Genomic DNA, 23,247 nt, shown 5'->3' on the forward strand with positions numbered 1-23,247 from the left:
TACATGTTACAACATGGATGAACCTTGAAAATATTAAACTAAGTGAAATAAGCCAGACATAAAAGGATAACTGTTGTATGATTCCACTTACATGAGGTACCTAGAATAGTCAAATGCATAGAGACGGAAAGTAGAACAGTAGTGGTTACCAGGGGCTAGGAAGAGGAGGGAATGAGGAGTTATTGCTCAGTGGATATAGAGTTTCAGTAAACTAGGTTTAAAAAGTTCTGGACATGGATAATGGTGATGGTTGCACAATAGTGTAAGGAATACCACTCAACTATGCATTTAAAATGGTAAAAATGGTAAAAATGGTAAATTGCATAATTATACATATTTTACCACAATAAAATAATAAAATGACAGAAATTATGATGAAAACCAGGGGGGACTTCCCTGGCGATCCAGTGATTAAGACTCTGCTCCCAGTGCAGGGGACCCGGGTTCGATCCCTGGTCAGGGAACTAGATCCCGCATGCCTCAACTAAAATATCCTGCATGCCGCAACTAAAACCCAGTGCAGCCAAATAAATAAATAAATATAAAAAAGGAAGGGAGGGAGGGAGGAAGGAAGGAAGGAAGGAAGGAAGAAAGAATGAAAGGAAAAGAAAACCAGGGGGAATAAAGCGTGTATTTTAGCTATTTGAAAGCAACCTTTTTGTTTCATTCCATTGTTCATCATTGTGTAAACACAGCCTCTGAGGGTATGTTATTGATGAGCATAACAGACTTCCTAATAGGTTTTCATAAGGGCTTCTCAACAATAAATTATTTTAATTGTCAAGAGACTAGACAGATGTTTTATGTTTAACCGAAGGTTACATGGCTCCTTAGACGTTAGAACCTACTTTACAGAACAGAAGTTGGACCTCAGGAACTTAGTTGCTCCCATTTTTTTTCTCCATTTGGAAGTCTTTATTTCCTTCAGACAATCAGGTTTACTGTAGTCTTCCATAATTCATTTTGGGTGCAATAGGTCACACATGTTTATCTGGAGCTCTTCCTTGTGGGATGAAACACTAGCAAAGCTATGGACTTTTGAAATATGCTAAACATTAAATATAATGTGTTTATTATACATATAAAAATACTGGCCTCATAACAGATATGACCTTAGCAATGGGGGAAATATTTTCCAATCAGATAATCTCTCAGATGGGATGAAAGAGACATAGACTTGGATTTTCCTGGAAACTAAAGAAATAGCTGAATTTTTTCAGGCGTTCCCAAAACAATTTTGATAATCAACATAAATTAACCTATTTTTTACTATGAAAGTATCTACTTATATCTATTTCAAGTAGTAATTAGAAATAATGGCAATAAATGCTAGTTCAGTTGTAGTAATTGATTGCTATTAACGTTGAAAAAGTGGACACAAGTCTCTCTATAAATATAATAATAATAACAATAAAAATGGAAAAGTCTCTTCACTCTTCACTTTTACAAAAGACCAGAAGTGGAATAGTGTTTTATAAAAGCATCCTACTTTCATATCCCTCAGGTCACACAGACCTCTAAAGGAGGCTTTAAACCGATATGAATAAATAAATAATCTCTTGGCCAAAATTTGGTAGTTCTTTCGCTTTTATTTTTAAGTGGAACAGAAAAGCATTGAAGTTGAAAGGATTATAGGTTAATGCTTTTAGAGTGAAAATGAGAAAAAATTTCTGAGTAGTGAGAGAGGAAAAAGATCATTTTTCCAGTTTTTTAATCTTCATTTTTAATTGGACCAATGTATATAATATAAACTAATTAAGGGAACTTGCAGAACCATACTAACAGTTTTTACTATTGTTAATCATTAGTATTTAAATAGCACTACAGATTCTTTGTATTGCTATATTGTACCTAGGTCTTCCAGCCATTTCTGATTGGGAATGACCCATTCGAATCATCAGGATAAAAGTCAGCTATGGCAACCAGCATTCTCTATGTGTTTATGTGGTTTGTAATTTTTATATACATTTGGGGAAAATTCTCTCAAATTTGCTCTAAATCAAGTCACACTCAAAAGATGAGGTTTTTTTTAAGACTGCACTTCATGCTGATGCTCATAATTAGCACAGTTAGAGACAAAATTGTGAGGAGATAGTTTGATTTTTCATGCTACTTCATTATGCCCCTGTACTCCTCTTTCTCTTTTACCTTAATAAAAATATTTAAAAGTAAACTTCCAGGCAATTATATTTGGAACTAAGGGGAATCTTCTGGTACCCTGCATTCAGGTAAGGAATACATTGTTATCTAATCAGATTTTTGGATTGTAGATTTAGGAATATTTTCCATGATATTTATTTGGACCAGAGAGAGAATTTAGAGATACTGTATTCGTTTATTTACTTAGATCATAAAGAGACCCAAGCCCAGCCCCTTCATTTTATTGACTGTATGACTGTTGAATGTATGAATCATGACTTGAGTCCTAGTTCTAAATGAAACAGCTATATAGAAGGGCTGCCTAAGTGCAATCATATCTTAGCATCAACATAAAATTGAAACGCATTAACTAATTTTCTAATCTATTACATCTCCAGCTATATGGGTGAGGGCAGCCAGACCAGGACTTGCACCGACATCTCTAGGATCAACATACTAGTGTAATTTGCATGTAGTCAATCATGGCAAGGCTGTGAACTGCAACATCTCTAAGGAAACCTTAGGATAAAGGGAGTTCCCGGTTCACAGGCTATGAAAACCAAGCTGGAGCTTTTGTAGTCAGTGAGGACACTGCTGTCACTGCAGGGGAGTATGATATCCCTCCACATTCCTATAGCTGGAAGGTCAAGGCTCCAGCCCAAGGTTCTGGACTGCACTTTGAAAGGAGTCTTCTTCCAGGATCCAGTCCCCCTGCGTGGCCCAGGCAGTAACAGAAAAGAGACCAAGAGCATCCCCACATACGAGGCCACTAAAGGATCATTGCAGGTATTTACCTAGATAGATATCATTGCCTTTAACCCTTACCTAAAAGGAAGTTTTAGCCTTCATAAAGTAAATGGGTTAATAGGTAATTCTTTTTATATTGAATAATCCTATAATAAATATAAGTAATTTGAAACGGTTCTCTCTAGTCAGTTTTATTAATTAAATGGAAACGAGTGAAATAAATATAATGTGGTTAATGGTAAATCTGAGGCTCCTGTAGCCTTGAAAAGACCCAAGGGATTTCAACCTGACTTGCCTGAATATCACACATATAGCAGAGCACACACTAAAACCCCAATTACTTGCTTCCCAATTCAGGCTGCTTTCTACTCCATCACACTGCATCCTGTAAAAATATTTCCTCATGGCTAAGATGAAATTACATAAGTTACAAACACATAATTTTAATTGGAATTCAGTGAGTGAAAATATTTTCTAGAAGACAAAGTTGAGGCTTTCCCAGGATTATTTTATTATGGCATCCAAATTTTATTTATCACATCATGTAAGAAGCTTCCACCAAAATATGAAAACTAAGTAAATTTAAATTTATTTTTGACAGATCTAACCAGAATTTCAATAGTGAAAAGTAGTGAGCTAAAATGATGAAATATTAATATTGCCTTTCATATAAAACCATACTTCCTTGATTCTAAGTTACATTTCAATGTCTTGAAATCAGAATGTGTCTTAAAATCAATGTGTTCACTGTCATGCACAAAAATGTATGTAAATCAATGATTACAATACAATAAATGTAAAAATGACAATCTGCTAAGCCATTAAATTTGAACCCAACTACAAAACAAATGAAGCCTCATATCTGAGATCCTGAAAAAGTTCCTATAGCTGCAGACAAAGAGTTTAAATTTCTCATTTAAAAAAATTAATCATTATTCTCTTTGTGTCCTTAATGTCATCCCGAGTCAATGAAGGAAGTTGAGGTAGTCAATGTAGAATATATCTCACATGTTTTTCCACTGCAGTCTTTCTGCTTTCGAGTCATAATTCTAATGTTGATTTATAGAATTACAGAAGATGTCCCTCAGGTCCCATTGAAGAAAGCCTACTTATTTTTCTCTTCAGCACACTCTGGCCTCATTCTCTTTTGGAATTCAAAGCTAGCCTGGCTCCTGGACATACTCAGAAACCACTCAATGCTAGTGGTGCTGTTATAGACCAAAATCAGAAGAGGCAATCAATAAATCTCCCAATGCTGAGAAAAGAGAGGCCACTCATTTTTTTAAGCTGGGTTTGGACTCATTTCCAAATATCACCTCCCTGGAAGCTACAAGAGATGATTACAAAAAGAGAGAGAGAGAAAAAAAAAAACAAACCTTCCAGCTACATATAGTCAGTCTCCTTCCCCTACTAAAATAGTCTCCAATGCTTTTCTCCCCATCCCAAACTTCTCTTGCCCAAATTCTCCCTTGGCTAAGGGAAGTGTCCTAACATCTCTAGATTTTATCTTTTCCTCATCTTTCTCTCCAAAGTGGATTATATGGGACAAGTCTAATGATGGCATGAAATGAAGGAATGGAAAGAGGGGAAAAATGTGAGCTCAGATGAATAATTTCTTGACACTTCCCTGCTCATCATGCTGCCTTTTCTCCAGCACCGCCATCTGGTCTACCACGCTATGCCCCAGGCCAGTCCTTTCTCAGCCTGCTCTGCCCCTGAAATGAAAAGCCTGGCACCATCAAGTCTACTTTTCCATTCTAATCCTTTATGAACCTAAAGTGTTATCAATATGCAACTTTGTCTCCCCTTTAAGATCTAGGAGGTTATGGAAGAAGCTTTACCATACCCTTTATGTTATGCCTTATTCTAAGTAAAAGAAAAACAAAAACAAAAAAACTGAATGGGGCTGAGGAAATCGGAGAACATTTACACACACACACACACACACACACACACACACACACACACTGTCTTAAACATAGTGACAGATTTTGCAATTCTATTAAAAGAATGCTCCATTTCAGGAGCTTAATATATTTAAAGGCCCTTCTGGGGGAGGCTGAAGACTTAATAAAAAAAACTCAGCCTTTACTAAGTGGCAGAATCATCACCACTTGGTTGTATTATGCTCTCAAGTCAGGATAGGTTTAATTCTTGACTCTTCTATTTGCTATCAGTGTGATCCTTAGAAAAGTTATTTCATTTTCTTGTGCCTCAATTTTAATAATCTGTAAAAGATGGTGCCTACCTAATATGGTTATTAAAGAGGAACAACTGAATTAATACACACTGAGCACTTAGAACTGTATCTGGCACATGGCAAGCATACAACAAATACTATTATCATTATCTAAAACATTTCTACAGGGACTTCCCTGGTGGTCCAGTGGTAGAGAATCCGCCTTGCAATGCAGGGGACACAGGTTCGATTCCTGGTCAGGGAACTAAGATCCCGCATGCCGCGGGGCAACTAAGCCCACGCACCACCACTACTGAACTCGCACGCCTCAACTAGAGGCCTCGTGCCGCAAACGACAGAGCCCACGTACTCTGGAACCCGCGCGCCACAACTAGAGAGAGAAAACCCGCACGCCACAACTAGAGAGAAGCCCGCGCACCACAGCGAAGAGCCTGTGCGCCACAACGAAAGATCTCGCGTGCTTCATTAAAGATCCCGCATACTGCAACTAAGACCTGACGCAGCCAAAAATAAATTAAATAAATAAATAAATCTTAAAAAATAAAAAATAAAACATTTCTACATAGCCGGCAAATTTCCAAACATCCTTATAAACTGGAATCTGTACACAAATTGGTGACTCCTATAAATTCATTTGACAGGAAATTTTAGGAATATATCCAATTTGTATTGAGTAGAATGATAGAGTGTTTATGCACAGCTAATGAACGGTAAGAAAGAAGCTTGACTTTTACAGCTAGGATTTTAATTTCACACAATATGTCTTTGGAGGGCCAAAACATGGAATTAACTTTCAGGGGATTTTGTGTAGTGTTTCCCTCTGAAAATATTGAGACAGGAATAACTAATTCTCTTTCCTGGATAACTTAGTCACCTGCTTAAAGGCAGACTCTTAAACAAGTGAATCTTATGAAGTCCCTTTGAGTCCTATTATTCTGTTTTTATACAGGGTTTAGTAATCAGGCTCTTAAGAGGATATCTCTATAGCCTTCCCTGTTTTGAGGCCTCATGAAGGCTTTCTTCAGTTCACCCTCCCTCTACCTAATACAAGTTTTCAGGGAATGGATAACATTTCAACATCAGAAGTGACTGATGGCTTCCAGGGCCTCTTGTGGTTAATACTGTATGATCTTGCTGTGGTGGGCCAGGCCCAGGCCTCTGTAACTAGGTGATACGGTGAGGAGACCACTGTAGTATGTTAACTGGTGTACAGCAAGGAATCCTTTATATGGCAGTAGATTCTGTGAGTGTGAATGGGTCCCTCTCCCAGCCTGCTGGTACAAAAGGTAGGAGTCTGCATTAACCCCATTCAAAGGGGTTAATGAAAAAGGGGCAGTTTCATTGCCCTCGTGACCTAGTGGGTTGCTGTCAAGGCTGCACTCACCCCTCCATTGACCCTCTCTTATGTCACATCAGGGAGCATTAAAGACACAGTCTATTCACTGTGTCCTTCCCTGTTAAATATCCTGTTAAATATACTTCTTGGTTTGATAGTAAACCAAAGGGAAAGAACTCGAACAAATGGAAGTTCTTCTAACCCAAACTGACTTTTTGTTAGCGTGTCGTAATTCACTTACTATTTGGTGTTAAGAATGGATTTGACATTATGCCAGTCCAACCAGATACATTCATTATGGTCTGTTTGGGTTTCAAAAGTAACGTATATGCCAGTCCCTGCTCCTCCCACCCCCAATGCCATTTCAGTAACACCTGAACAATATTGACAAGATGAGACCTAGCCAAAGCAAGCTATTATGTTTCTATAATCCAGGCTCCTTTTGTGATGTTTAAGGACCGCTCTTTTTCTCCAATAACACCAAAATGCAAACTCAATTATTAGAAACCATTGTCTTCTTTTAATGTGAGAACCTCTCTAATTCGATGGAAACCCCCCGCCTCCCGCAATATATCATGTATTTAAGCTGTAACTATGGGTCAAATTCTATAAAGGATATAACATCCTAGTATTACCTACCAGGTTCACATCTACACTACCACTGGCTGTAAGAACTAGAAGCTGTCACCTGATAATTTTCTGCACTTGAAGGTGATCGAATGAAAAAATCCTTCCCATCAAGACTGTTAAGTCCAGGCCAGCAATATCTCCTGGAGAACACTTGTTCAGGTTACATTTTACCATTGCAATGATAGCATTAAGGGGATACAGTACAGAAAAAACGTCAATCCTAAAAATGCCACAAATTCCCAGAGAATCAGAGCGCCTGCCTATTTACCACCTGACAATCATAGCCTGTGACAGCCTAGAGCCTGTCCCTTCGGTCATGCCTTGGACCATTAGCTGCCTAAGTCCCTGAAATTAACCTATGAAAGGGGCATCACGCTCACAACGCACAGGGCAGATCCAAATTAAATCTCTACTGAGACCCAAAGTGGACAATTCTGAGCCCCCTCCTCTTCCCTCAACTCTTTCCCCTTTTAAAATTGCCAGAACAATAACAAAAAACTGCTTTCCTAGGTATTATTTCATGTTGTCCCTCTGGCTCTTCTCTCCCCCTCCACCTCTCCATCAAGTCTAAAACACTAGGGAACTCTGGCCTCAAGGGTGCTAGTCTGTTACCTTAGAGGCTATTTCTTTACAAGGCAGTAGAGTACAGAGGGCATGCCTTTGAACCATGGCAACCATGAATTGCTGAATGCTGTACTCATGAATGCAAGTCATTCACTGCCATCTGGATATGCCCACAGGTATAAACATTTTTTCATGAAAGGACCAGGGAATACACATTACAACAATAAATCTCTTGAATGACAAACAAAGTCATCCCATATGTTGGAACAGCCATATCACATTAAAATTAATATAAGACTCTAATGGTATTGCTTCCAGACAAGGTCAAATTAAATGTTCGGTGTATACATCCTTCAGCCTTATCAGACAAACAGCATGAGTCAGGTTAGGGAATGAAATATGAAGAAGGGGGTAGAACTGTAAAACGGAAGACCACTGAGTTTGACCCAAGAATAAATATACTACCTTGAAGAGTCTAGGAGAGCTTATTCATTTCTCACTAGCATTTCTCTAGGTGGAAACCAAGAGTAGGAATTTTTTTCCCTTGGGTTGGTGAAAGAAGATTGGCATTTACTCCATTCAAAGCATTTTTATGTTCTTCATAGACAAACATTACAGATGAAATTCTTAACATATTTATAAGAACACAGACCTTGTACTTCACTGGGGGTCAGAGGTGGGGAAGAGGGTGTAACAAGGGCTCTCTTATGTTTTCCTGTAAACAAAGTTGCTATGAACCTTGGAATTCAGTCATACTCAGCCTTAAACTTCAATTCTTCCATGTGTCTACTTTTTTATTTGGATGCTGTTATACTTTGGTGTAAAACACTTTAATAATTTACTAGTTTCTCATATATGATGTCTTTTATACATCTATATCATACTCATTCACACACACACACAAACAGAAGGAAAATAAATAATTCTAGTCACACCCAAGCTTATATAATCAAAATAAAATTTCTCCCATGAACCAAGACTTCCCATGGAAAGAGATGAGGGGAGAGAAATCTTAGCCAAAAAACAGTTGGGATATTTCTAATACTACAAATAATGGGCACAGGGAAGGAAAAGCCAAGAATGGTGGGCAGGGGACAAGCAGGTGTCAGAGTTTTCCTAATTTAGCCACTTTTGAAGAAGACACATCTTCTAAAAATCATTAGGGCCAATGAAAGAACCAGGGAGAGAGCCAGGTAAATTTCTGCAAAAATTACATCACTCCTAACACCCCTGCCATGACCACTGATTAATCTGGTCTGGTCTCAAACAAGACTTGGGATGGAATTGGGAACTCTGGAACTACATAACCTCTTGCCATAACAAGAAGTGATATATATATTTTTTCCTTCCTTGGCGATAAAGTTTTCCAGTTCCATAAAAATCTTTGTTTACCAGATATAAAAGTGTTCACTTTTAAGCTGTTAAGTTGACCTTGAGCTTTTTCCTCTCTCCCTTCCCCCTCTGCCTTGTGCCCTTAAAAGTTCAGAGTGTCTCCAACAGTAACTGTTACATTCTGTCTACAAGCCTGGGCTGCCACAGTGATCTAACCTCTTGGAAAAAACATGGAGTTCACCCAAAAAATGAGAGAGACATTCTCTCGCCCCAGCGCCAGCTCGCAGTTTTCAAAGCTCTGGGACAGACCTCATGAATGGCTTGGGGCTCTAGCACGTAAGGTGGCAGCGCCAACGCAAACACTGAAAGCACTTCAGCAGGTGTAAACAGCAGCCGTACACCACGCCAGGCCCCAGAAGGCAGGCAGTGAAGGGGGGGAAGCCAGGCCACGGGCCCCTCCCTGTGTCACTCTCCTTAAGCTTTCTCCTGTGTCTGGGGACACATGGAAAAAGAGAAACTTCCCAGTTGGACTGAAAATTGAGGAAATCAGAAGTCTCACATTAAGGGAATATAGAAATAGCTTTCCTCTTGGAAAGAGAAAAGTCTTGCTGATGTGTGTACACTTACACATACACACACACACACATACACACAAAACATCTTTGCAGCAATAAGTCACCTATAATCATTTTGATTTGCTTGAAGGCAGCAAAACTCACCTTTGATAGGTTATGTGAAAAATAAAGCCATTTCTTTCTCCTTTGGAGATTTTGCTCACTGGCCTTCAAATATTCTCAGCGTCCACACTTCAAGGACCCACCACACTCTTTTAAAATATACTTGGCTTTCAGTATATTAACAGCAATTGCTGGCCTCAAGCTTTCAACACCGACACAGTCATTAATCTCAGTGGTTCTGATTCAGGATGTATGATTGTGCATTTGGAGAACAAAAGGGAATGGCCCCGCCGCTCAAAGAGAAGGTCATCAAGCTTTTTGAACGTTAAGGTACATGAAGGGCATTACCTCTGCCTCCTAAAATTTTTAAGCTGGACTATCAACCATTATAGACGTTACTCACTTACATAACAATTTTCTAACAAGATTCCCCTGAGTTTATTAGCTAATCTATCTTCTTGTAAGGGAACTATTTATTTTTAAGTTTATGCTTCTTTATACTTTACCCTATTTTATTTTTAATTGCAGTTCACTCAATAAACTTTGTTTTGATAGCAATCAAATAGTTGTTTTTCACAAACCACTCACTCAACTAGCGTTTGTTGCTATTACAGACACGAGTAATTTATATCTCTATCAACAAATAACATAAAATCTCTTTGGAAAAACAAACTTCAAAATTATACATTATAAAGTTTGCCAAACTCCCTAAACCATTCACATATTGTTTTCATTAACTGCCATTAAAATATTTATGGAAGCACATATTGTGTTCTGAATTCTCTGCTGAATTTTATGGGGGTACAAGTCACAGAAAGCGTGGTCTATGCTCTAAAGGGATTCACCCACCTACCTGGGTAGATTAAAACATGTTTCACATATTCCAAGTTTTATATTTGGAAACTGAGACTTACATGAAATGAGCATTTCTCTAAAAGCCACAAAATCACAGTATCATTGAATGTTGTAACTAACAACTAATAGAGTGTACAACATGATTAATATAATCAACACTGCTGTATGTTATATATGAAAGTTGTGAAGAGAGTAAATTCTGAGTTCTCATCACAAGGAAAAAGATATTTTTCTTCTTCTTTTATATTTCTATGAGATGATTGGTGTTCACTAAATTTATTGTTACAATCATTTCATGAGGTACGTAAGTCAAATCATTATGCTGTATACCTTAAACTTATAGAGTGCTGTATTTTAATGATATCTCCATAAAAGTGGAAGAAGAAAAAATAAAACTCCATCTGATGCTGAAAAAAAAAAACAAATAATAGGTATGTGTGTAGATATTTGCCACTCAAATTACAAATGACAGGATGGGACTTGCCCAAATTTGAAAAACTGTGTAGGGCCATTCAAACCATTATGATTATTAGCTGTGACTAGAGCTCAGTAGAAGAAATAAACTTTTGTCCATGTGGGGACTGGCCTCAGTCCTTCTAAGTTATCAAAATTCGAACATGTATAAAGTACCTCATAATAGGCTCATTTGTTTCTTTTTTAATTATATTGATTAATTTAGCAGTAACTTGTCCCTAACAACACTAATAAACCTTCATAATAAAGTGACCCTTACCTTGGATTCAAACACTCCTGGATGACTTCTCAAATCTTGATGAAGCCATTTGGACCTTAAAATAAAAAGGTTTACTGTAATGAGATTTTTTTTCTATTTGTAGATATACAGAGTTAATCAACTTTATACAACTCTGAAAGATATTTGTGTTTCTGATATATTTGTAAATTTTTAAAAATTCACACTTAATAGGCTCACTCATTTGTTGTATAATTGATTTAGTTACAGTGTGGAGCCAGCCTTAGAGATTCCATTTTAGCGAAATTAAATGTGCAATACATTATGTTAGTAAGTCATGTGCTCTCAACAAAGAGTGGGAGGATAGAATGAATACAATAAATGGTGTCCTGCTTTTTACTTGGCTTTCTCTGTTGCCCAAGTCCTCTGGGATCCGGATGGGAATCTAGATTTATTGAGTCCAACCTATATCAAGCATTTTGGGAGCTTGTTGACATATCTCTTTAATTGCTCATAACAGAGCTATCCTTATGTGTATCGTTATCTTCCTATTTTAGATGTAGAAACAGATTCAGACAGTAAAGTATCATTCTCAGTATCATATTGCCAGTAAGTGATGAAGCCAGAATTCCAAGCTGGTTATTCTAAGAGCTGAGGTCTTTCCAACATATTGTGCTCAATTCTTTACTCTAAACTTTGATATGCTCACATATACCACGGCTGTAGTACAAAAATTCTTCATCAGCTACTAGCAAAAAACACCATGTTAAGGATGAAACATTAAAGGCATTCCCATTAAAGACAGGAAAAGACATAGATATATGTTATCAACATGGCTATTCAACACTACTCAGGAGATTCTGGCTAATGCAAAAAGATGGCAATAAAAGAAGTATACACATTGCAAAGAGACAAGTTACTTTTGCAGACATTATGATTATACATCAAGAAAATTTATGAGAATCAAATAAAAAATTCATTTCAGTAAGCTACTCATGTTTGAGATAAATTTTTTATAGTCTTTAATTTTTTAATACAATTTTTAAAGCCTACTTTCCATTTAAAGTTATTACAAAATATTGGCTATATTCCCCACATTGTACAATACATCCTCGAGACTATCTTTCACCCAACAGTTTGTACCTCTCACCTCCCCACCCCTGTATTGACCCTCTCGCCCACCCCCAACTGGTAACCGCTAGTTTCCTCTCTATATCTGTGAGTCTGCTTCTTTTCTGCTGTTGAACTAGCTTGTATTTTTTAGATTCCACATATAAGTGATATCATACAGTATTTGTCTTTCTGTGACTTATTTCACTCAGCATAAGATAAATATTTTTACTCAGCATAAGATAAATATTTTTAACAGTTAACAGTTTTTCTTTTCATACTAAAAATAACTGGTTACTGGAATAACTGGAAAATTTTCATTCACACTAGCAAAAATAATTTAAATGACTAGAAATAGGCTTAGCATAAATGGGGTAAAACTTATATGAAAAAAAAGAGCTATATAAAACATTAATGAATCACACACAAAGAGACCTAAATAAATGGGGATACCTTGTTCCTGGATAAAAGGTCTCATTATTAAAAAAATATAAATTGGCTCCAAATTAATCTATAAATGCAATGAATTCCCAGTAAGATTGTAGATGATACTTGACAAGTTGATTCTAAACTTCATTTAAAAATAAAATACATAAGAAAAGTGGAGATAGCTTTTTAAGAAAAAACATTATTTTTAAAACTCACAGTAAATAAAAAAGTGTTATATTAGCACAGAAGTAGTCAAGTAGGTCAGAACAGAATACATACAAATAGAGCCATGGCTAAAATATAATGTGGTATATGATAAAGAGGACATTTCAGTTGAATATGGAAAGGATAGAAGTAGCTATTCCAACAAATTTTCGGGGCAGAATATAGTCTTTATCAGCCAAACAGAAAAATGAGTGAAAAATATGGTCAGACAACTCACAGACATAGTAATACAAATAGGGGAAAAGGTAGTAAAATATAGCAGTTTTAACACATGTACAAAAATAAATTTTGGAGGTCAAAGAACTTTATGTAAAATAAAATGTGTAAAATTAATAGGAGAAAATGAAGGAAATATATATATATATATAATCTTAGAGTAGGGAAGCCCTCTTACTTAAGATGTATATTAAAAAGCAATAAAGAAAAAGACTGACTTTACTGTAGCAACCATAAAACTTCTGTATGGCAAAAGATATCATATACAATATTAAAAGACAATGGACAGATATTTCGGGGTGGCATATTTTACTCGGCTTGACATGGATGTATGCCAATTTGCTTATGCGTTCCTCTATTGAAGGACATTCTGACTTCTTCAAGATTTTAGCCATTATGAGTAGAGCTGCTGTGCATAACCGCATCTTTGTTTGCATCTGGACATAGATTTTCAAAGCAGTTGCCTAAATACTGGAAGCACGATTGTTGGCTCCCAAGGTAATCCACAGGACCCAAGATATGGTAGCTACTAATATAGTCTTCCCACAGTGCCTCTTAATACCGTGTGGACTCCTACAAGGGAAATAAGTATCACCACTTTGGCTGAACTTGGTTTAGTCTCAGATTTACCTGATGGTCACAACTCACTGTTCCTGCAGAACCCAGAGATTTCTCCTTGAAGAAAAGGTTCTGGAAAAATCGGAGGGATAAATAAAGAATGCAGCTGATTCCTGCCTTGTGCTGATGCCCAAGAGGGTGATGAGAGGTCTTGGTGCTCCAGCCTGGTATCAGGCCTGAGCTCCTGAGGTGGGAGAGCTGAGTTCAGGACACTGGACAACCAGAGACCTCCCAGCCCCATGTACTATCAATCGCTAAGAGCTCTGCCAGAGATCTCCATCTCAATGATAAGACCCAGCTCCACCCAGAGGCCAGCAAGTTCCAGTGCTGGACACCCTATGCCAAACAACTAGCAAGACAGGAACACAACCCCACCCATTAGCAGAGAAGCTGCCTAAAATAATAAGGTCACAGACACACCAAAACACACCACCGGACTCGGTCCTGCCCACCAGAAAGACAATATCCAGCCTCATCCACCAGAACACAGGCACCAGTCCCCTCTACCAGGAAGCCTACACAACCCACTGAACCAACCTTACCCACTGGGGGCAGACACCAAAAACAATGGGAACTATGAACCTGCAGCCTGCGAAAAGGAAACCCCAAAACACAGTAAGTTAAGCAAAATGGGAAGACAGAGAAATATGTAGCAGATGAAGGAGCAAGGTAAAAACTGACCCGACCAAATAAATGGAGAGGAAATAGGTAGTCTACCTGAAAAAGAATTCAGAGTAATGATAGTAAAGATGAAAATCTTTACTATTCCAATATCTTGGAAATAGAATGGAGAAAATACAAGAAACGTTTGACAAGGACCTAGAAGAACTAAAGAGCAAACAAACAATTGGGCGATTGGGATTGACATGTATACACTGATGTGTATAAAAGTGATGACTAATAAGAACCTGCAGTATAAAAAAACAAACAAAAAAACTAATACTAAACTTTCATTGGGTTATTTGTATGGAAATATGTTAATATAAATGTTTCAGACATTACATGAAATTTCTAAAAATCTTATATGTTCTGGTATAATGTTATAAGTCATAATTCTAGTTATTACTTTAAAATGTATATCTCAGAAATAACTAAATTTCCTTGTCAATTGCAAAAAAAAAAAAAAAAAAAACCGAAACGTTTGACAAGGACCTAGAACTAAAGAGCAAACAAACAATGATGAACAACACAATAAATAAAATAAAAAATTCTCTAGAAGGAATCAATAACAGAATAACTGAGGCATAAGAATGGATAAGTGACCTGGAAGATAAAATAGTGGAAATAAATACCACACAGCAGAATAATGAAAAGAATTGAGGATAGTCTCAGAGACCTCTGGGGCAACGTTAAACCCACCAATATTCAAATTATAGGGGTCCCAGAAGAAGAAGAGAAAAAGAAAGGGTCTGAGAAAATATTTGAAGAGATTATAGTTGAAAACTTCCCTAACATGGGAAAAGAAATAGTCAATCAAGTCCAGGAAGCGCAGAGAGTCCCACACAGGATAAATCCAAGGAGAAACATGCCGACACATATTAAGCAAACTATCAAAAATTCGATACAAAGAAAAAAATACTAAAAACAGCAAGGGAAAAGCAACAAATAAGATACAACGGAATCCCCATAAGGTTAACAGCTGATCTTTCAGCAGAAACTGCAAGCCAGAAGGGAGTGGCAGGACATATTTAAAGTGATGAAAGGGAAAAACCTACAACCAAGATTACTCTACCCAGCATGGATCTCATTCAGATTCGATGGAGAAATTAAAATCATTACAGACAAGCAAAAGTTAAGAGAATTCAGCACCACCAAACCAGCTTTAAAACAAATGCTAAAGGAACTTCTCTGGGCAGGAAACACAAGAGAAGGAAAAGACCTACAAAAACAAACCCAAAACAATTAAGAAAATGGCAATAGGAACATACATATCGATAATTACCTTAAATGTAAATGGATTAAATGCTCCAACCAAAAGACACAGACTGGCTGAATAGATACAAAAACAAGACCTATATATATGCTGTCTACAAGAGACCCACTTCAGACCTAGGGACACATACAGACTGAAAGTGAGGGGATGGAAAAAGATCTTCCATGCAAATGGAAATCAAATGAAAGGTGGAGTAGCACTTCTCATATCAGACAAAATAGACTTTAAAATAAAGACTATTACAAGAGACAAAGAAGGACACTACATATGATCAAGGGATCAATCCAAGAAGAACATATAACAATTGTAAATATTTATGCACCCAACATAGGAACACCTCAACATAAGCCAAATGCTAACAGCCATAAAAGGGGAAATTGACAGTAACACAATAATAGTAGGGGACTTTAACACCCCACTTTCACAAATGGACAGATCATCCAAAATGAAAATAAATAAGGAAACACAAGCTTTAAATGACACATTAAACATGATGGACCTAACTGATATTTATAGGACATTCCATCCAAAAACAACAGAATACACTTTCTTCTCAAAAGTGCTCATGGAACATTCTCCAGGATAGATCATCTCTTGGGTCACAAGTCAAGCCTTGGTAAATTTAAAAGTTGAAATTTTGTATCACATACCTTTTCTCACAAAAACGCTATGAGACTAGACATCAATTACAGGAAAAAATCTGTAAAAAATACAAACACATGGAGGCTAAACAATATGCTACTAAATAACTAAGAGCTCACTGAGGAAATCAAAGAACACCTATAAACAAATGACAATGAAAACATGATGACCCAAAACCAATGGGATTCAGCAAAAGCAGTTCTAAGAGGGAAGTATATAGCAATACAATCCTACTTCAAGAAACAAGAAATATCTCAAATAAAAAATCTAATATTACACCTAAAGCAATTAGAGAAAGAAGAATCAAAAAACCCCACAGTTAGCAGAAGGAAAGAAATCATAAAGATCAGATGAGGTCAGATAAATGAAAAAGAAATGAAGGAAACAACAGCAAAGATCAATAAAACTGGAGGCTGATTCTTTGAGAAGGTAAACAAAATTGATAAACCATTGGCCACACTCATCAAGAAAAAAAGGGAGAAGACTCAAATCAACAGAATTAGAAATGAAAAAGGAGAAATAACAACTGACACTGCAGAAATACAAAGAATCGTGAGAGATTACTACAAGCAACTATATGCCAATAAAATGGACAACCTGGAAGAAATGGAAATATTCTTAGAAAAGCAAAACATTCCAAGACTGAACCAGGAAGAAATAGAAAATATAAACAAACCAATCACAAGCACTGAAATTGAAACGGTAATTAAAATTCTTCCAACAAACAAAAGCCCAGGACCAGATGGCTTCACAGGCGAATTCTATGAAACATTTAGAGAAGAGCTAACACCTATCCTTCTCAAACTCTTCCAAAATATAGCAGAGGGAGGAACACTCCCAAACTCATTCTACAAGGTCACCATCACCCTGATACCAAAACCAAACAAAGATGTTACAAGAAAAGAAAACTACAGGCCAATACCACTGATGAACATAGATGCAAAAATCCTCAACAAAATACTAGCAAACAGAATCCAACAGCACATTAAAAGCACATGATACGCCGCAGAGCAACTAGGCCCGTGAGCCACAACTACTGAGCCTGCGTGTCTGGAGCCTGTGCTTCGCAACAAGAGAGGCCCGCGCACTGCGATGAAGAGTGGCCCCCACTTGCCGCAACTAGAGAAAGCCCTCGCACAGAAACGAAGATCCAACACAGCCAAAACTAAATAAATAAATTAATAAAAAAAAAAAAGCACATGATATACCATGACCAAGTGGGGTTTATCCCAGGAATGCAAGGATTCTTCAATATACGCAAATCAATCAATGCGATACACCATATTAACAAATTGAAGGATAAAATCCATATGATCATTTCAACAGATGCAGAAACAGCTTTTGACAAATTCAACACCCATTTATGATAAAAACCCTGCAGAAAGTAGGCATAGAGGGAACTTACCTCAACATAATAAAGGCCATATATGACAAACACACAGCCAACATCATTCTCAATGGTGAAAAACTGAAACCATTTCCACTAAGATCAGGAACAAGACAAGGTTGCCCACTCTCACCACTATTATTCAACATAGTTTTGGAAGTTTTAGCCACAGCAATCAGAGAAGAAAAAGAAATAAAAGGGATCCAGATCAGAAAAGAAGTAAAACTGTCACTGTTTGCAGATAACATGATACTATACATAGAGAGTCCTAAAGATGCTACCAGAAAACTACTAGAGCTAATCAATGAATTTGGTAAAGTAGCAGGATACAAAATCAATGCACAGAAATCTCTTGCATTCCTATACACTAATGATGAAAAATCTGAAAGAGAACTTAAGGAAACACTCCCATTTACCACTGAAATAAAAAGAATAAACTACTTAGGAATAAACCTACCTAAGGAGACATTAGACCTGTATGCAGAAAACTATAAGACTCTGATGAAAGAAATTAAAGACAATACAAACAGATGGAGAGATATACCATATTCTTGGATTGGAAGAATCAACATTGTGAAAATGACTATACTACCCAAAGCAATCTACAGATTCAATGCAATCCCTATCAAACCACCAATGGCATTTTTCACAGAACTAGAACAAAAAATTGCACAATTTGTATGGAAACACAAAAGACCCCAAAGAACCAAAGCAATCTTGGGAAAGAAAAACAAAGCTGGAGGAATCAGGCTTCCTGACTTCTGACTATACTACAAAGCTACAGTAATCAAGACAGTATGGTACTGGCATAAAAATAGAAATATAGATCAGTGGAACAGGATAGAAAGCCCAGAGATAAACCCATGCACATATGGTCACCTTATCTTTGATAAAGGAGGCAAGAATATACAATGGAGAAAAGACAGCCTCTTCAATAAGTGGTGCTGGGAAAACTGAATAGCTACATGTAACAGAATGAAATAAGAACACTCCATAACACCATACACAAAAATAAACTCAAAATGGATTAAAGACCTAAATGTAAGGCCATGTAGTATAAAACTCTTAGAGGAAAATATAGGCAGAACACTGTGTGGCATAAATCACAGCAAGATCCTTTTGGACCCATCTCCTAGAGAAATTGAAATAAAAACAAAAATAAGCAAATGGGACCTAATGAAACTTAAAAGCTTTTGCACAGTAAATGAAACCATAAACAAGATGAAAGACAACCCTCAGAATGGGAGAAAATATTTGCAAACAAAGCAACTGACAAAGGATTAATCTTCAAAATATACAAGTAGCTCATGCAGCTCAATATCAAAAAAACAAACAACCCAATCCAAAAATGGGCAGAAGACCTAAATAGATTCTCCAAAGAATATATACAGATTGCCAAGAAACACATGAAAGGGTGTTCAAAGTCACTAATCATTAGAGAAATGCAAATCAAAACTACAATAAGGTATCACTTCACACTAGTCAGAATGGCCATCAACAAAAAATCTACAAACTATAAATGCTGGAGAGGGTTTGGAGAAAAGGGAACCCTCTTGCCCTGTTGGGGGGAATGTAAATTGATACAGCGACTATGGAGAACAATATGGAGGTTCCTTAAAAAACTAAAAATAGAACTACCAACAACCCAGCAATCCCACTACTGGGCATATACCCTCAGAAAACCATAATTCAAAAAGAATCATGTACCACAATGTTCACTGCAGCTCTATTTACAATAGCCAGGACATGGAAGCAACCTAAGTGTCCATCGACCGATGAATGGATAAAGAAGGTGTGGCACATATATACAATGGAATATTACTCAGCCATAAAAAGAAATGAAATTGAGTTATTTGTAGTGAGGTGGATGGGTCTAGAGTCTGTCATAAAGAGTGAAGTAAGTCAGAAAGAGAAAAACAAATACTGTATGCTAAAACATATATATGGAATCTATAAAAAAAAATGGTTCTGAAGAACCTAGGCACAGGACAAGAATAAAGATGCAGACGTAAAGAATGGACTTGAGGACACGTGGAGGGGGAAGGGTAAGCTGGGACGAAGTGAGAGAGCGGCATGGACATATATATACTACCAAATGTAAAATAGATAGCTAGTGGGAAGAAGCCACATAGCACAGGGAGATCAGCTTGGTGCTTTGTGACCACCTAGAAGGGTGGGATAGGGAGGGTGGGAGGGAGACGCAAGAGGGAGGAGATATGGGGACATGTATATGTATAGCTGATTCACTTGTTATGAAGCAGAAGCTAACACACCATTGTAAAGTAATTATATTCCAATAAAGATGTTAAAATAAAAAAAAAACTACAATGAGTTGTCACCTCACACCAGTCAGAATGACCATCATCAAAAAATCTACAAACAATAAATGCCTGAGAGGGTGTGGAGAAAATGGAGCCCTCTTGCACTGTTGGTAGGAATGTAAATTGATACAGCCACTATGGAGAACAGTATAGAGGTTCCTTAAAAAACTAAAAATAGAACTACCATAAGAACGAGCAATCCCACTACTGGGCATACACCCTGAGAAAACCATAATTCAAAAAGTGTCATGTACCGCAACGTTCATTGCAGCTCTATTTCCAATAGCCAGGACATGGAAGCAACCTAAGTGTCCATCGACCGATGAATGGATAAAGAAGATGGGGCACATATATACAATGGAATATTACTCAGCCATAAAAAGAAATGAAACTGAGTTATTTGTATTGAGGTGGATGGACATAGAATCTGTCATACAGAGTGAAGTAAGTCAGAAAGAGAAAAACAAATACTGTTTGCTAACACATATACATGGAATCAAAAACAAAAACAAAATAACAATTGGTTCTGAAAAACCTAGGGGTGGGACAGGAATAAAGACAAAGACCACAGATGTAGAGAATGGACTTGAGGACACAGGGAGGAGGAAGGGTAAACTGGGACGAAGTGAGAGAGTGGCATGGACATATATACACTACCAAATGTAAAATAGACAGCTAGTGGGAAGCATCTGCATAGCACAGGGAGATCATCTCAGTGCTTTGTGACCCCCTAGAGGGGTGGGATAGGGAGGGTGGGAGGGGGACATAAGAGGGAGGAGATATGGGGATATATGTATGCATATAACTGATTCACTTTGTTATACAGCAGAAACTAACACAACATTGTATAGAAATTATACTCTAATAAAGATGTTAAAAAAATAAAATTAAATTTAAAAAAAGACAATGGACAGCATGAGGAAAAATACTTTAATTATATATATTAAAGATAAAATATTAATACTCAAAATGTATAGTGAAAATCAACTGGACCAAATCAATGAGACAAAACGAACAATTAAAACAACGACAAAAACAGAAAAACAGGCAAAGTTTATAAACTGACTTTTTACTGACATAGAAATGCGAATTACCAAATGAATAAGTAAAGCTGTTCAACCATACCGTAACCATTAAAATTAAAGTAAAAACAACTATCAGATTATTTTTCTTTTTCTCTGAATGGGCAGAAGTTTTAATGATAAGCCTCTTGACTGTATAAGGAGGTAGAGCTATGTCTATTATTGCCTTAGGAGTATAAAATGGGATTGACTTCCTCAAGGATAATGTGATAATAGTTTGAAAATTCAAATGTGCATATCCTTAAACCCATCAATCTGCTTTTTGGTAGCTTCCTTCTTAAAAAAATGTGAACAAAAATATGTCTCAAAGTTTCAGGACAATTTTCTTGTAATATTGAAAAATAGCGATAACCTAAAGGTCCATCAACAGGTTAACCATCAGATAAATAAAGTACACCTATACAATGGAACTCCCGGTGGCAAATAAAAGGAATGAAGAGGATATTTCTGTATGGGCATGGACAGATCTCAAAATAGAGACATTGAAGAAAAATACATGCCGTGTATCATTCAAGTTTTTTTAAAAGAAAATTAAAAAAAAAAAACAAACAAATTAGATGAGTAGTATAAAGAAGGCTCTCTGAAACAATAGAAAATATATATATTGGTCTCTGCCTCTGGTTCCTGACATAGAGCTCTCAAATCCCTCGGAACTTCCTGGGTGATAGGAGACTCTTTTTCTAACAAGGCAACTCTTGGTGTGCTCCTGGATAGCTTCAGGATGGGCGCTGGTCACCAGAAAAACCAAACCATGATTAGAAGTTTGGTACTTTCAGCCTCCCCCGCCCGCCCCCCCGCCCATCCTCCAGAAGGGAAGAGTGCTAAGTTTGAGTTAATGATCAATCATGCCTAGATGATGAAGCCTCCATAAAAATCCCCAAAGTACAGGGTTCAGAGAACTTCCAGGAGGGTGAACACATCCACGTGCTGGGTGGGTGGCGCACCCCAACTCCACAGGGACAGAAAAGACTATGCTTGGGACTCTTCTGGACTTCACCCCATGTACCTCTTCATCTGGCCATTCATCTGTATCCTTTACCATATCCTTTTTAATAAACCAGTAAACATAAGTAAATGTTTCTCTGAGTTCTGTGAGCCATTCTAGCAAATTATTAAATCCAAGGAGGGGGTCCTGGGAATCCCAATTTATAGCTGGTCAGTCAGAAGCACTGGTGAAAACCTGGACTTGTGACTAAAGTCTGAAGTAGGGTAGGTAGTCGTGGGACCCATCCATTAACCTATGGGATCTGTGCTAACTCTGATTAGTGTCAGAATTTAACTGAATTGTGGTACACCCAATTAGTATCACAGAATTGCTTTGTGTGAGACAAACACCACATATTTGGGGGTCATAAAGTATCCTGTAAATAGAGGAAGAAACAGAGTTTCTACAAGACAACATCAAACTGGAAAAGGACTGGGATATTTAGAAAAGGGGGCCAATATTAGTATTATTTGGCTCTTTTACAAAAAAATATGTTACACAGATAATGTTTTTAAAGGTTTAATGTTAATTCTCCACAAATCAAGTTAAAATGCAGTGCAATACCAAACAAAATTCCATTTGTCTTCTTTTTAGAACTTGACAATTGATCATCTGGGGAAAAAAACACTGAAAATGCAGCCAACACATTTTTGTAGAAGAGTAATGAGGGAAAGCTTGTTTACCAAGCCTCAAAAATGTACTATAAATTAAAATAATTAAGACAGTTTGGTATTGATTCAGGGAAAGGCTGGTAGATCAAAGGAATATTATAGAGAGTCTGAAAACAGATCCATGCATATTAGTTGGGACCTTCTTGGTTACAAGTAGCATGCTAAGTCTAATTTGTTTAAACAACACAAAAAATACATCAAGAAAGCAAATTAAAAAATGCAAAAAACAAATTAAAAAATGCAAAAAACAATCCATATACACACATAATCCTAGCAGTATTACTTACAATAACCAAAAGGTGGAAGCAATCCAAGTGTCCATCAGCAGATAAATGGATACACAAAATGTGGTATGTTCATATAACGGAATATTAGTCAGCCTTAAAAAGGAAGTAAATCCTGACACATGTACAGCATAGATAAACCTTGAAGACATTATGCCAAGTGAAATAAGCCA

At 37.0% G+C, this 23,247-nt stretch overlaps 1 protein-coding gene across 16 annotated transcripts in view; it reads right to left on the reverse strand.

Moving 5' to 3' along the window:
* The window catches only part of LOC309635344 (uncharacterized protein), a 334,869-nt gene that overhangs the window by 239,030 nt on the left and 72,592 nt on the right, over positions 1–23,247 (reverse strand). For 15 of the 16 annotated variants that reach the window (XR_014248773.1, XR_014248774.1, XR_014248775.1 and 12 more), the window contains exon 4: positions 11,214–11,268. Coding sequence is in view for 7 of the 16 variants with exons in the window: in XM_082406396.1 (XP_082262522.1) it covers positions 11,214–11,268 (55 nt within the window). In the remaining 9 variants the exon portion in view is untranslated. Of the gene's footprint in view, positions 1–10,817; positions 10,888–11,213; positions 11,269–23,247 lie in introns of those variants that run through there. The other variant, XR_014248781.1, reaches the window with a different exon arrangement.

Source organism: Balaenoptera borealis, assembly GCF_965194805.1.
Source record: "Balaenoptera borealis genome assembly, chromosome: 9".
Classification (NCBI taxonomy): domain Eukaryota; kingdom Metazoa; phylum Chordata; class Mammalia; order Artiodactyla; family Balaenopteridae; genus Balaenoptera; species Balaenoptera borealis.